Here is a 13791-nt window from a genome sequence, read left to right as displayed (position 1 = left end):
GCTCTCCTTACGCAGAGATCCGCAATGGGAATCTGAAGGCCATTCTGGGCCTCTTCTTCAGCCTGTCTCGGTACAAGCAGCAGCAGGCCCACCGCCAGCACTCCCAGCCCCCCCTTAAGTCCCAGTCCCATAGCCCTCATCCTCCCCTGAGCCAGCAGACCAGCGCCCCTGCCCAGCTCAGCAGCCAGCCTACCCCCCATACGCATGAGACTCCGGCCCACACAGCACAAGCAGCCCAGAAAACAGCACAGGTCGAGATGCAGTCCAGGTAAGCCTGTTGGATCACTGGGAGATGTAGTTCATAATACTTTGAATTTTACATGTCTTCCCTCTTTCCCTCTTGTTGATGTCATCAATGTTCAATTCATCGTCTCTGTCTGATTTCCTCTCTCTTTCCAGGTGTCTTAGCTCCAGTTGTCTGCAAATGTAAAATGATCCTTTCTTTCTCTCTCTTGTCTTCCATATCGCTCTCCTTCTCTTTCTTTCTCTCTCTCTCCTCTAGGGATGGGTCTCAGAGTAAACTGCTCAGGTTTTCCCTTGGTCAGAAAAAGTCCTCTAGGTCAGCTCTTTTTCTCTCCCTCTTTCTCACTCTCTCTTCTTTGTGGTCATGCATCTTCCTCCTCCACTCCTCCTCCTCCTCATCTTCTAATTATCCCCCTTTCCTCACCAGAGTAGGTAGAAGTTGTCAATAACAACTGATACAGGGTCAGATCTTTGTCAACATGCTATGGTTACTATAGAGGGTGTATTAATATGATCCTAGATCTGTGGTAAGGGCAACTTCTACCTGAAACTGCTATTCTACCCTGCATGAGTTTTGAAGAGAGGGGACTCCATTTTGGAAAGTCCTGTCTGACTCTGGCATCACGCCTCATTTGGCATATCTGCTTAATGGGCTGCGAGGGACCTTTGGATAACCTGTGCGTGTGTGCTTGCGATGTGAGTGTGGGCACGTGTTCAAGAATGTGAGCGAGCACGTCTCACTGTGAACATGACCCTAATAGTTAACCGAGATGGAGGAGTGGACGTCTTGAATTCGGTCGGACGTTACGATAGCGGATAGGATAGGCCACGACTACTGTCCTACTGCTGCTGTACTGTGTACTGTGAGAGAATGTTTATTCGGTGATTCGGGTTTATACATTCATCTGGGCCCGTATTCATAAAGTGTCATAAAGTAGTAGTACTGACCTAGGAGCAGTTTAGCCTTTTTATATGAGTACCGAAAGGAAGGACCTAATCCTAGATGAACGCTCCTACTCCGAGACGCTATATGAATGATGGCCATGGACTTTGTTTCACAAGCATGTCACTGTTTTTCTGAACTAAATGACTGCATGCTGCCTAAAGCCAACATAGCAGGCATAGGAAGATGCCTGAACAGAGTCCCCGCATCTGTTTTTCGGGGGAAACAGAAGTTAGGTTGAATATACTGTATACATGAAAACAGGAAACATCGTCTTTTTGTCGAGCCAGTGGAGAGCGCATGTTGTCCATCCCTGGTCGTTTTTGCACCTGCTCCGGAAAATTGACCTAAAAAACAATGCAATAGCCCCGCCCTCTGGTCAGCATGTGTAACTGCAGGTTAATGTTCAGCTGGGCATAAATACATCCAATATCTGGAAATGTGTTTTTCTCTCTCCTTTTCAGATTGTAATGCGTTTCTCCTCCACTGCTTTTCCTTTTAATCTGAATTTGTTATTTTCTTACTTTCTCGACTTGAATGAAAACTGTCTTGATGTGCAGCCAAGGGGAGCAACATTAGGATCATTTCATGATTACGATTTAATGTGGCCACATCCTGAACGAGAACGGACAGAACACTTTTCATCAGTGAATTGTAAACGGTGTATATCATGAATAGGCTAGCAGGGAAGCCTGTGACTTAATATCTCCCTCAGAATTAAATTGGGTATAACATTTTGCTGCTCAGTTGGTAGATCACAGTTCTTGCAATGTCAGAATAGCGGGTCTGATTCCCAGGATCCCCCGTACGTAAAATGTCTGCATCGCAAGTAAGTCGACTTTAACTCCCTTTAAATAGAAGTGTCTGCTAAATGGATAAAAAAATATATATATATATTGTTTATACACTAACATTTTCAGTGTGTTCATTTCAGAACGCTCATGTCATCATAGTCTTTTATTGTCAGACAGGAACTTAATAATGACTTCTTATAGCCCAGAACCCCAGTTTAATTCACAAGACAGTTCATTCACGAGCTAACAGCAGTCTGAGCTAGACCTATTCTCCCACTAACAAAAGCCCATGCAGTCCTACCTGGTCATGTTAAGGATTCAAAATATATCTATATTTTAAATTTAAGGTTACTCAAATCAGAGTGGCAAGAAGGAAATAAGATGTTTCACACCGGAATTGAACTACCGGTCTAAATCTATTTATCAGACCAGCGCCGAACAGCCACAGAATTATGTTTGAACTACCGGTCTAAATCTATTTATCAGACCAGCGCCGAACAGCCACAGAATTATGTTTGAACTACCGGTCTAAATCTATTTATCAGACCAGCGCCGAACAGCCACAGAATTATGTTTGAACTACCGGTCTAAATCTATTTATCAGACCAGCGCCGAACAGCCACAGAATTATGTTTGAACTACCGGTCTAAATCTATTTATCAGACCAGCGCCGAACAGCCACAGAATTATGTTTGAACTACCGGTCTAAATCTATTTATCAGACCAGCGCCGAACAGCCACAGAATTATGTTTGAACTACCGGTCTAAATCTATTTATCAGACCAGCGCCGAACAGCCACAGAATTATGTTTGAACTACCGGTCTAAATCTATTTATCAGACCAGCGCCGAACAGCCACATAATTATGTTTGAACTACCGGTCTAAATCTATTTATCAGACCAGCGCCGAACAGCCACAGAATTATGTTTGAACTACCGGTCTAAATCTATTTATCAGACCAGCGCCGAACAGCCACAGAATTATGTTTGAACTACCGGTCTAAATCTATTTATCAGACCAGCGCCGAACAGCCACAGAATTATGTTTGAACTACCGGTCTAAATCTATTTATCAGACCAGCGCCGAACAGCCACAGAATTATGTTTGAACTACCGGTCTAAATCTATTTATCAGACCAGCGCCGAACAGCCACAGAATTATGCTTTCTCCTCTAATGCTGAATTAGCAGTTTCTAGGTCTACGTGAGAGACAGACCCGGCTGGAATAGAGTGTAGAATGGGGACTTTGACTCCTGGCTACGGCTACACAGGAGATTAGCTAATAATATGGGGTTACTGAAAGGTGGAAAAATATTGGACGTTTAGTGAATGTATTGCCTAAACTTTGCTGTTTGTGCCATTGAGTGTAAACGCTCTCTCTCTCTCTCTCTCTCTCTCAGGCTTCCAGGCCCTAGTGCGAGGGTGTCCACTGCTGGCAGTGACATCACACCTCGCGGGTCGGTTGGCGCCGCCGGCAACCGGCGCAGTCAGGGCTTCACAGACAAGACCAAACCAGCCGCTCACCTGCACAAAGGTACTCCTGTCCTTCGCGCACGCACACACACACACACACACACTCACTCACTCACTCACTCACTCACTCACTCACTCACACACACTCACCTTTATGACTGTGCATGTGTCTGGAATTCAACCTTGGGCAATATGGCCCACTCAAAGCCTGATCCATGACTCGAAATACGATCAATGTATGTATACACACACACACACACACACGTCTTGATCGTATTTCGAGTCATGGATCAGGCTCTGAGTGGGCCATATTGCCTGAGGTTGAATTCCAGACACATGCACAGTCATAAAGGACCCAATGTCTAAACCACCTGTCATTAAACGCTGGCAGTCTGTCCTGGTCATGGTGTGGATGATGACGTCTGTGAGTATAGCAGCTATCCTAATCAGGCCGTTATAGTGTGGGAGGCCATAGGAGTCACCCTTTCTCAGAATAGACCAAGGCCTATCCACAAAGCGTCTCATGTTACAGTAGGGGTGCTGATCTAAGATCTGTCCGTATAATATTATTCATGATGATACATAAGGCTAAACTGATTCCAGATCAGCACTCCTACTCTGAGACGCTCTGTGGATACAGGTCCCTGAGTGCAGACACCCTCACCCACAATGCACTGCATCAGTGCTGAAGCGCTTTACTGCGATGTGAGTGAGTTGGGCCATGAAATAGAGTATTCGTCTTTGTTGCCCATGTTGAGTGCATAAAAGGTTATTCATTAGATAAACAATGTTATGAGTCAAACTAGATATGATTTATGGTGCCAGATGCTTCACCTATTTACCTGGCTGGCCATAGGATTCTTCTACCTTGGCTAAGGGAGCTTTGGGATACAGGATATGAACAGTACAAGCTTCAGTACTGTGTATTACGAGGACAGTCGAAACACTACTTGAGTGTGCGTGTGCGCGTGCGTGTGTGTGTGTGTGCCTGCGTTCGTTCGTGCGTGTGCTTGCACGTGACACTGACTTATAGAGAGTGTGTGTGCTGCATGTCTCCTCGCTAAATGACATTTTTTATGGGTTACAAGGTGAGGTGACAGTGTGTGATTTATAGAGGTGTGTGTGTGTGTTAGATCTAGTGTTGCGCTATAAAGTTGACCATGACCTCTAGCTGGTATGACCGCTATGCACTGTGCTCTGTCTAACCTCAAAGGTGCTTGCCTATAGCAGGACACTGTGAATGACCCATGACTAGGGCTGTGGCGATCATGACATTTTGTCCTCTGGTTAATGTCATGCAAAAGTCTGCCGGTCTCAAAGGTAATTGACCTTTAATGAACTTAAACACGTTTAGCATCTCCAGGCCTCCAAGCTTTATGTCATATGATGTGCCCTGAATCTATTTCCTAAATCAATTACCATTGCTTGGCCTGCATCTTGTTGGTGTGTGTCACGTTTACCCCCTGCTCCCCCTCTCCGGCGCCCAACGCCGCCAGTTGTCTCATCATTACGCACACCTGCCACCATCATTACGCGCATCTGTGCCTCTGGACAGTCACCTGGACTCTATGACCTTCCTGATTACCTCCCCTATATTTGTCACTCCCCCTGGTTCTTTCCTCAGGCCTTATTGACTCTGTTTCTGTTTCATGTCTTTATTATTAAATATTCACTCCCTGTACTTGCTTCCCGATTATTAGCGTACACGTTAAAGAATAACGCCTCAACAAGGGCAAGCAACAGGGATATTTATTTTAATTTTTTACTGGTGACGTCGGGTCCCAGTGCCGCAACTGGGGATGCCTCAGCAGGCTCGACAGGCTTCCATGCTTCAGCCGGCTCGTCAGGCTCCCATGCCTCAGCCGGGTCGTCAGGCTCCCATGCCTCAGCCGGGTCGTCAGGCTCCCATGCCTCAGCCGGCTTGTCAGGCTCCCATGCCTCAGCCGGGTCGTCAGGCTCCCATGCCTCAGCCGGCTTGTCAGGCTCCCATGCATCAGCCGGCTCTACAGGTTTCCGCGCCTCAGCATAAGCGACCGGCCCGCTCCTGGCCCCCAAATCAATCAAATCAAATCAAACTTTATTTGTCACATGCGCCTAATACTACAAGTGTAGAACTTACCGTGAAATGCTTACTAACAAGCCCTTAACCAACAGTGCAGTTCAAGAAGAGTTAAGAAAATATTGACCAAATAAACTAAAGAAAAAAATAATATATATTTTTTTAAAGTAACACAATAAAATAACAATAACAAGGCTATATACAGGGAGTACCGGTACCGAGTCAGTGTGCGGGGGTACAGGTTAGTTGAGGTCATTTGTACATGTAGGTAGGGGTGAAGGGACTATGCATAGATAATAAACAGCGAGTAGCAGCAGTGTACAAAACAAATGGAGGGAAGGGATCAATGTAAATAGTCCGGTGGCCATTTGATTAAATGTTCAGCAGTTATGGCTTAAGAAGAAGCTCTTAAGAAGCCTTTTGGACCTAGAATTGGCGCTCCGGTACTGCTGAGCTGAGAAAACAGTCTATGACTTGTGTGACTGGAGTCTCTGACAATTTGATGGGCTTTCCTCTGACATCGCCTATTATATAGGTCCTGGGTGGCAGGAAGCTTGGCCCCAGTGATGTACTGGGTCGTATGCACTACACTCTGTAGCGCCTTATGAGCAGTTGCCATACCAGGCGGTGATGCAACCGGTCAGGATCCTCTCGATGGTGCAGATATAGAACTTTTTGAGGATCTGGGAACCCATGCCAAAAATGTTCAGTCTCCTGATGGGGAATAGGTTTTATCGTGCCCTCTTCACGACTGTCTTGGTGTGTTTGGACCATGATAGTTTGTTGGGGATGTGGACACCAAGGAACTTGAAACTCTCGACCCGCTCCACTTCAGTCCCGTCGATGTTAATGGGGGCCTGTTCGGCCCGCCTTTTCCTGTAGTCCACGATCAGCTCCTTTGTCTTGCTCACATTGAGGGAGAGGTTGTTGTCCTGGCACCACATGGCCAGGTCTCTGACCTCCTCCCAGCGTCAGGGAGGGCGTACTGTCACGTCGCCAGTTGTCTCATCAGTACGCACATCCGCCACCCACGTTACGTGCACCTGCGCCTCATGATACTTACCTGGACTCCATGACCTTCCTGATTACCTCCCCTATATCTGTCATTCCCCTTGGTTCTTTCCTCAGGTGTTATTGACTCTGTTTCTTGTCTGTACGCTTTTCGTGTTTCTTGTTTTGCATGTTCTATTCATTGTTAAATATTCACTCCCTGTACCCGCTTACCGATTATCAGCGTACGCGTTAGTGTGTGGTCACACAAATCAAAATTCAATCAATCGTCACTGTATTCAGATTGACTGACACTCTGTTTACTGTGCTGACTTAATGCGGCTCTATTTTCGGCTGTGTTCAGCCATGGTGAATCTGTGTTGACTGTGCATTTAGTTAGAGGTTTTATGTTGCTTCTCTGCGCTGTTGTCACCACCCAGCTGGTCTCCCGGGGTTGTTTCTAGACTCACTGTGTTTGCCTTCCACAGTCTCAATCCATTCCCCTGTGTTAGACTGTATGAACGATGGAGGCAGGAGAGATGGAGGGAAACGAGAGAAGGAGAGGGTGATGTGTGTGTGAGAGAGAGAGAGAGAGTGATGTGAAGGGTGCAGAGGGACAGACGGCAGGTAGGAAGGGGGGTTTGGAATCATTCCCCCCCCCAAAAAAATCATTCCCCCCCCTGCCTTCCCTGTTGAGTGTCTGCCAAATCCCTCCCCCCCTCTCCCAACTCACTCCTGCACAACAGTTCCACTCAGACTGCCCTCTGTGGAACGTCTGTCAGAGTTTGGAACCCTGGCTTCTGCGCTCAGCTTCTTTTGGTCTCTACTCTACTGGGACAGTGATACAACTCCTGAGGTTTGTCATCTATCTTTTCACTGCTCTCCTCTTAGCCTCACTGGGTGCTGAAACTAGCTTTCTCCCAAATCATACATGACGTCAATGTGCGATTCGTATGACAGTTAGGATTCGACCCAGACTTATAGTACCATTGGTCATGGTCTTTCACCTAGTGACCAGACACAGGGTGTGACTCAGTCATATTTTACATTTTGTGATTAGTTTGTGTTTAAAAAAAAAAATTAATACACTGTTTTAATACATAATTTTACTTAGTAAGCTTTACTGTACCAAATTAGCAACAAGTTTACTAGCGGGAACATTCTGTGATTTACTACCTTGAAATAAAATGCTGAAGATGCTAAGGCTCAGTAAAAACGAGCCTGAACTGTTCAGTCTTGCTGACAGAAGAATGTAAAACATGTCCCTGGAACCATCCTGTTTTACACAGTAGAGAGACATGAGCATACAGTTGGCCTTCCTCTTATGCTTTACATTCTCACCTTGAGAGACATAATATGACATAATATGACATTTGAACTGTCTCTATTCCTTTGTGGCGTTTGTGGGTGTAATGTTTACGGTTCATTTTGTATTATTTATTTCACATTTAGTTTATTATCTGTGTAAACATATGTTTCTCATGCCAACAAAGCCCTTTGAATTGAATTGAAAGAGAGCGAGAGAGTGTGTTGTGTGTGTGTGTATGTGCGTCCTATGCGAATGTGTGCGTGGGTGCTTACTCTTGTATGTGTGTGTGTGCATGCGTGGTGCATGTGTGGTGTGCGTGGGTGGTGTGCGTGCGTGCGTGGTGTGCGTGCGTGGTGTGCATGCGTAGTGTGCGTGCGTCGTGTGCGTGCGTGGTGTGCGTGCATGATGTGAATGCGTGGTGTGCGTGTGTGGTGTGCGTGGTGTGCATGCATGCACACATGTGAGAGTGTACGGACAGTGCAGACAGTGCTGAATGACTGGCCAGCCGATGAGCCTGTAGCCTCTCTGTTTGAGTGTGTGGAGGAACTTTAAAAGTGTCACTCCAAATCAAGACTGGCTGTCCCACTTGGGGATATGAGTAAGCAGTTTAGACAGAAGTCGACTATATTAAATATTACTCAATTGAACGCAGTAATAGAACATATAAGCAACAACAAAAAAAAAAATCACTTTTAGTTGTCTATTTATCTAATTATTTTTAGTTTTTTTTCTGGCAAGACATCTGTGTACGGCTAAAAATGGTTGCTCTCTGGGCAGTCCTGGAAATACGCCTGAGCTATTTCTATAAGTATCATACAGTACTGTACTGTATGTTGCTAAAAAAAAGTATCTTCCTGAATCTGGACACATTCATCATCATATGTTTAGGCTGCGCGTCATTCTAAGCTGTATACAGTGTCTATAAGTATGATACTGCTCCCCCCCCCCCCCCCCCCCCAGGCTCAGTCATGGCTTTATGTTTAGACTTTATGTCTATCTCTCTATGTTTCTATAGGCAGGGAATGTACAGGTCAGTACTGACTGATGGGTGATCTAAATTACGGTCTTGCGACAGTGAAATCGGTCATGTGGGCTACGCAGTGTCGGCCGATGCTAGGCCCCTCTAATGCGTTTAAGCTTGTTTTTGCGTGCGGTTGCGGTTGCGGTTGCGTTTTCCTCCCGGGTTTAGTTTGGGACGAGGTTGAGCCGTTACACGCTGTGGGGAAACCATGGGCCTTTTGAAGTGGCTGTGCTGAACAAACATGTGCTACACACACACACATTGTGGACGTTTGTATTGTACACTTGGTAATGGCACGTATAGACAAAGTGGAACAGACACAGTGGAACACACACACAGGCGCGATGATCCGTGACAACAGGGGGATATCCCAGAAGCCGATGGCTTCATACACAGACAAATAAGGCACAGCCCGCTTGGAGTTTGCCAAAAGGCACCTAAAGGACTCAGACCATGAGAAACAACATTCTCTGGTCTGATGAAACCAAGATTGAACTCTTTGGCCTGAATGCCAAGCGTCGCGTCTGGAGGAAACCTGGCACCATCCCTACGGTGAAGCATGGTGGTGGCAGCATCACGCTTTGGGGATGTTTTACAGTGGCAGGGACTGGGAGACGAGTCAGAAAATCTACTCCAGAGTGCTCAGGACCTCAGACTGGGGTGAAGGTTCACCTTCCAACAAGACAGCGAACCTAAGCACACAGTCAAGACGACGCAGGAGTGGCTTCGGGACACGTCTCTGAATGTCTTTGAGTGGCCCAGCCAGAGCCCGGACTTGAACCCTATCGAACATCTCTGGAGAGACCTGAAAATAGCTGTGCAGCGACGCTCCCCGTCCAACATGACAGAGCTTGAGAGGATCTGCAGGGAATAATGGGAGAAACTCCCCAAATACAGGTGTGGCAAGCTTGTAACGTCATACCCAATAAGACTCAAATCAAATCAAAGTTTATTTGTCACGTGGTGCCGAATACAACAGGTGTAGGTAGACCTTACAGTGAAATGCTTACTTACAGGCTCTAACCAATAGTGCAAAAAAGGTATTAGGTGAACAATAGGTAAGTAAAGAAATAAAACAACAGTAAAAAGACTGTGAAAAATAACAGTTGTGAGGCTACATAAAGACACCGGTTAGTCAGGCTGATTGAGGTAGTATGTACATGTAGATATGGTTAAAGTGACTATGCATATATGATGAACAGAGAGTAGCAGTAGTGTAAAAGAGGGATTGGCGGGTGGCGGGACACAATGCAGATAGCCCGGTAAGCCAGTGTGCGGGAGCACTGGTTTGTCGGGCCAATTTAGGTAGTATGTACATGAATGTATAGTTAACGTGACTATGCATGTATGATAAATAGAGAGTAGCGGCAGCGTAATAGAGGGGTTGGGGGGGGCACACAATGTAAATAGTCCGGGTTGCCATTTGATTACCTGTTCAGGAGCCTTATGGCTTGGGGGTAAAAACTGTTGAGAAGCCTTTTTGTCCTAGTGTCACGCCCTGGCCATAGAGAGGCTTTTATTCTCTATTTTGGTTAAATCAAATCAAATCAAATGTATTTATATAGCCCTTCGTACATCAGCTGATATCTCAAAGTGCTGTACAGAAACCCAGCCTAAAACCCCAAACAGCAAGCAATGCAGGTGTAGAAGCACGTTTTTTTTTTTACACATTTCTAAAAATTAGGCCAGGGTGTGACTAGGGTGGGCATTCTATGTTCCTTTTTCTATGTTTTTGTATTTCTTTGTTTTTGGCCGGGTATGGTTCTCAATCAGGGACAGCTGTCTATCGTTGTCTCTGATTGGGAACCATACTTAGGTAGCTCTTGCCCACATGGGTTTTGTGGGTAGTTGTTTTCTGTATTGTTAGTTTCCTTACAGAACTGTTCGTTTTCCTCTTTGTTGTTTTTTGTTCTAGTGTTCTGATTTTAATAAAATATCATGAACACGTCTCACGCTGCGCCTTGGTCCAGTCATTCACAGGAAGAGGATCGTTACACCTAGACTTGGCCCTCCGGTACCGTTAGCCATGCAGTAGCAGAGAGACCAGTCTATAACTGGGGTGGCTGGAGTCTTTGGCAGTTTTTAGGGCCTTCCTCTGACACCGCCTGGTGTAGAGGTCCTGGATGGCAGGAAGCTTGGCCCCAGTGATGTACTGGGCCGTACGCATTACCATCTGTAGTGCCTTGCGGTCGGCGGCAGAGCAAATGCCGTACCAGGCAGTGATGCAACCATGCTCTCGATGTTGCAGCTGTAGAACCTTTTGAGGATCTCAGGACCCACGCCAAATCTTTTTAGTTTCCTGAGGGGGAATAGGCTTTGTCGTGCCCTCTTCACGACTGTCTTGGTGTGTTTGGACCATTCTAGTTTGTTGTTGATGTAGACACCAAGGAACTCAACCTGCTCCACTACAGGCCCGTAGATGAGAATGGGGGCGTGCTCGGTCCTCCTATTCCTGTAGCCTACAATCATCTCCTTAGTCTTGGTTACGTTGAGGGAGAGGTTGTTATTCTGGAACCACCCGGCCAGGTCTCTGACCTCCTCCCTATAGGCTGTCTTGACTCGAGACTGTAATCGCTGCCAAAAGCGCTTCCACAAGTACTGAGTAAAGGGTCTGAATACTTACGTAAATTTGATATTTCAGTTTTTTTTTTTACACATTTCTAAAAACCCGTTTTTGCTTTGTAATTATGGGGTATTGTGTGTAGATTGATGAGGGAAAAAATCTATTTAATCCATTTTAGAATAAGGCTGTAGTGTAGCAAAATGTGGAAAAAGTCAAAGGGTCTGAATACTTTCCAAATGCACTGCAGATGAGATTTTGGTTTAATCCATTGTTTAACAGAGGTATGAACGCGGCTGTGTAGACTAGAGTAGAAGTGTGTGTGTGTGTGTGTGTGTGTGTGTGTGTGTGTGTGTTTTAGACATGTATGATGTATCAATACACATAAACACACACACACACACTTCTACTCTAGTCTACACAGCCGCGTTCATACCTCTGTTAAACAATGGATTAAACCAAAATCTCATCTGCAGTGCATTTGGAAAGTATTCAGACCCTTTGACTTTTTCCACATTTTGTTACGTTACAGCCTTATTCTAAAAGACAGAGAAACAGAGTTGGGTTATGGCAGGAAGTTCACTGGTGGTCTGTGGTTAAGTCCTGAGGGCCTCGCTCTGTCTGTCAGACTCAGATTTCAGACTACTAATTGACTGCACTAATTGAGTAGTTAAGATTTAAACACTAAAACCTGGGTCCTGTGTAAACTACGAGAATACACAAGTCATATAGAGGCACAAAGGTGTGTGTGTGTGTTGGTGGAGTCCTATTTTTGTCCCAAGGTAGTGAACTTTGTCACAGTGATCTAAGTAGGTCAGGAGGTCTATGATCTCTTACGAGTGGGATGTCAGCAGTCCATGTGTTTGTGATATTGGACCAGACAAAAGTTGATTGTGTGGCAATCTTTAGGTGTGGAAGAGGGAGAAAGAATGCTGGTCAGTGGCTCAGGTGTGAGTGTTTATGTGTATTGATACATCACGTGTGTGTCTAAAACAGGAAACAAGTCAATTGTGTGATATAAGAAGGGGATGGAATTCAATACAACTTTATTGACAACTGTGGGGCAAAGGGGTTCATTGCAATTTCACTTCTGACCCAGGATGCGAAATGTGGATCTTCTTTTCATTCAAACTGGGGCATCTTAGGTGGTCATCTGGTTCTGGGTCATCCCCAGAAATGCTCTGTGTGTTTCTTGTGTCCAGTGTCCAAGCCAACACAATGTCCACTTCTCAACCAAAACCCAAGCTGGTTTCACCCCCTATTCTCCCTCTGGGGCACAGACCGTTCTGTTGGCACGACGTAAGCTACTCAACGTTCCCCTTTTCCCACATCCCAGCCTCAGTGAGTCTGAATCCCCCTCTCTCTCTCTCTCTCTCTCTCTCTCTCTCTCTCTCTCTCTCTCTCTCTCTCTCTCTCTCTCTCTCTCTCTCTCTCTCTCTCTCTCTCTCTACCTCCTCTGTAATTACTGCTGGTCCTCTCTCTCTCTCTCATTCAGGCCCTCCTCCAATAGGAAGCCAGCTATTAGCAACCTGACCCACTTTCCGCCGGCTAACCTCTAGCACGGCTAATTGGGCCTTAATCACTTCCTAATGGGCGCATTGTTTCAATGCGGGCTTGCTAAATACTGAACTGGGGGGAAACGAAAGGGGCATGAAAAGCAATTAGGGCATGAAAGGTGTTTAAAAAACAGGAATAAATGGGATGGAAAGGGGATGTGGCATAAAGATGTGGAGTGTTTAATATTCCTAGTAAATACTTCCTTAACGAGGTTCAAATGTGTGAAGATTAAATTAGATTTGTTTATGGAGTTACCAAGTGTTTAGAGTCATGTTAATGCAGTATACTGAAAAAGGGGTTGCATACTGCACTGTACGAAGAGATGGTACACTCTTACAAAAAAAGGATTCCAAAAGGGTTCTTCGGCTCTCCTCATAGGAGAACCCTTTTTTTGGTTCCGGGGGGGAAACCTTATTGTTTCTATGTAGAACCCTATGTAAGAGAGGATTCTTCTTGGAACTGAAAAGGGTTCTACCTGGATCAAAACGGGTTCTTAAAAAGGGTTTGACCGCCGAATAACCTTTTAGAGGTTCTAGAGAGCACCTTTTTTCCCTAAGAGTGTGTTGAAAAGGAATTGCAACGGATAAAGTTTGAGATCATTACTTAATAATAGACCGTGTTTGTGAAGGTATTTGGGTAAGTGCAGCAGGACCTTGGCTTCTGTTTTGCCGTATCCATGTGCTGTACTGGCTGACGAATGGGTTGGGCATGGGAGTGGCCACAAGGGCAGTTTGGCAGTTTGGCTTTGAATATTCAAAGTAATGCTAGCAGTAAGTTGGCACTTGGAGTCTCTACCGGCACACAACAATAACTACACTGTTCTTGTACTGTACAGTATTAGT

General features: G+C 45.6%; 1 protein-coding gene across 1 annotated transcript in view; it reads left to right on the top strand.

The window, feature by feature from the left end:
* LOC139411292 (neuron navigator 2-like) overlaps positions 1-13791 on the top strand; it is a 339330-nt gene that overhangs the window by 255831 nt on the left and 69708 nt on the right. The window contains exons 5-6 of the mRNA XM_071157408.1: positions 16-268; positions 3381-3514. Coding sequence (XP_071013509.1) covers positions 16-268; positions 3381-3514 — 387 coding nt within the window. The remainder of the gene's footprint in view (positions 1-15; positions 269-3380; positions 3515-13791) is intronic.

The sequence above is a fragment of the Oncorhynchus clarkii genome, chromosome 6 (assembly GCF_045791955.1).
Source record: "Oncorhynchus clarkii lewisi isolate Uvic-CL-2024 chromosome 6, UVic_Ocla_1.0, whole genome shotgun sequence".
NCBI lineage: Eukaryota > Metazoa > Chordata > Actinopteri > Salmoniformes > Salmonidae > Oncorhynchus > Oncorhynchus clarkii.
This window is presented reverse-complemented; position numbering and strand designations above follow the sequence as displayed.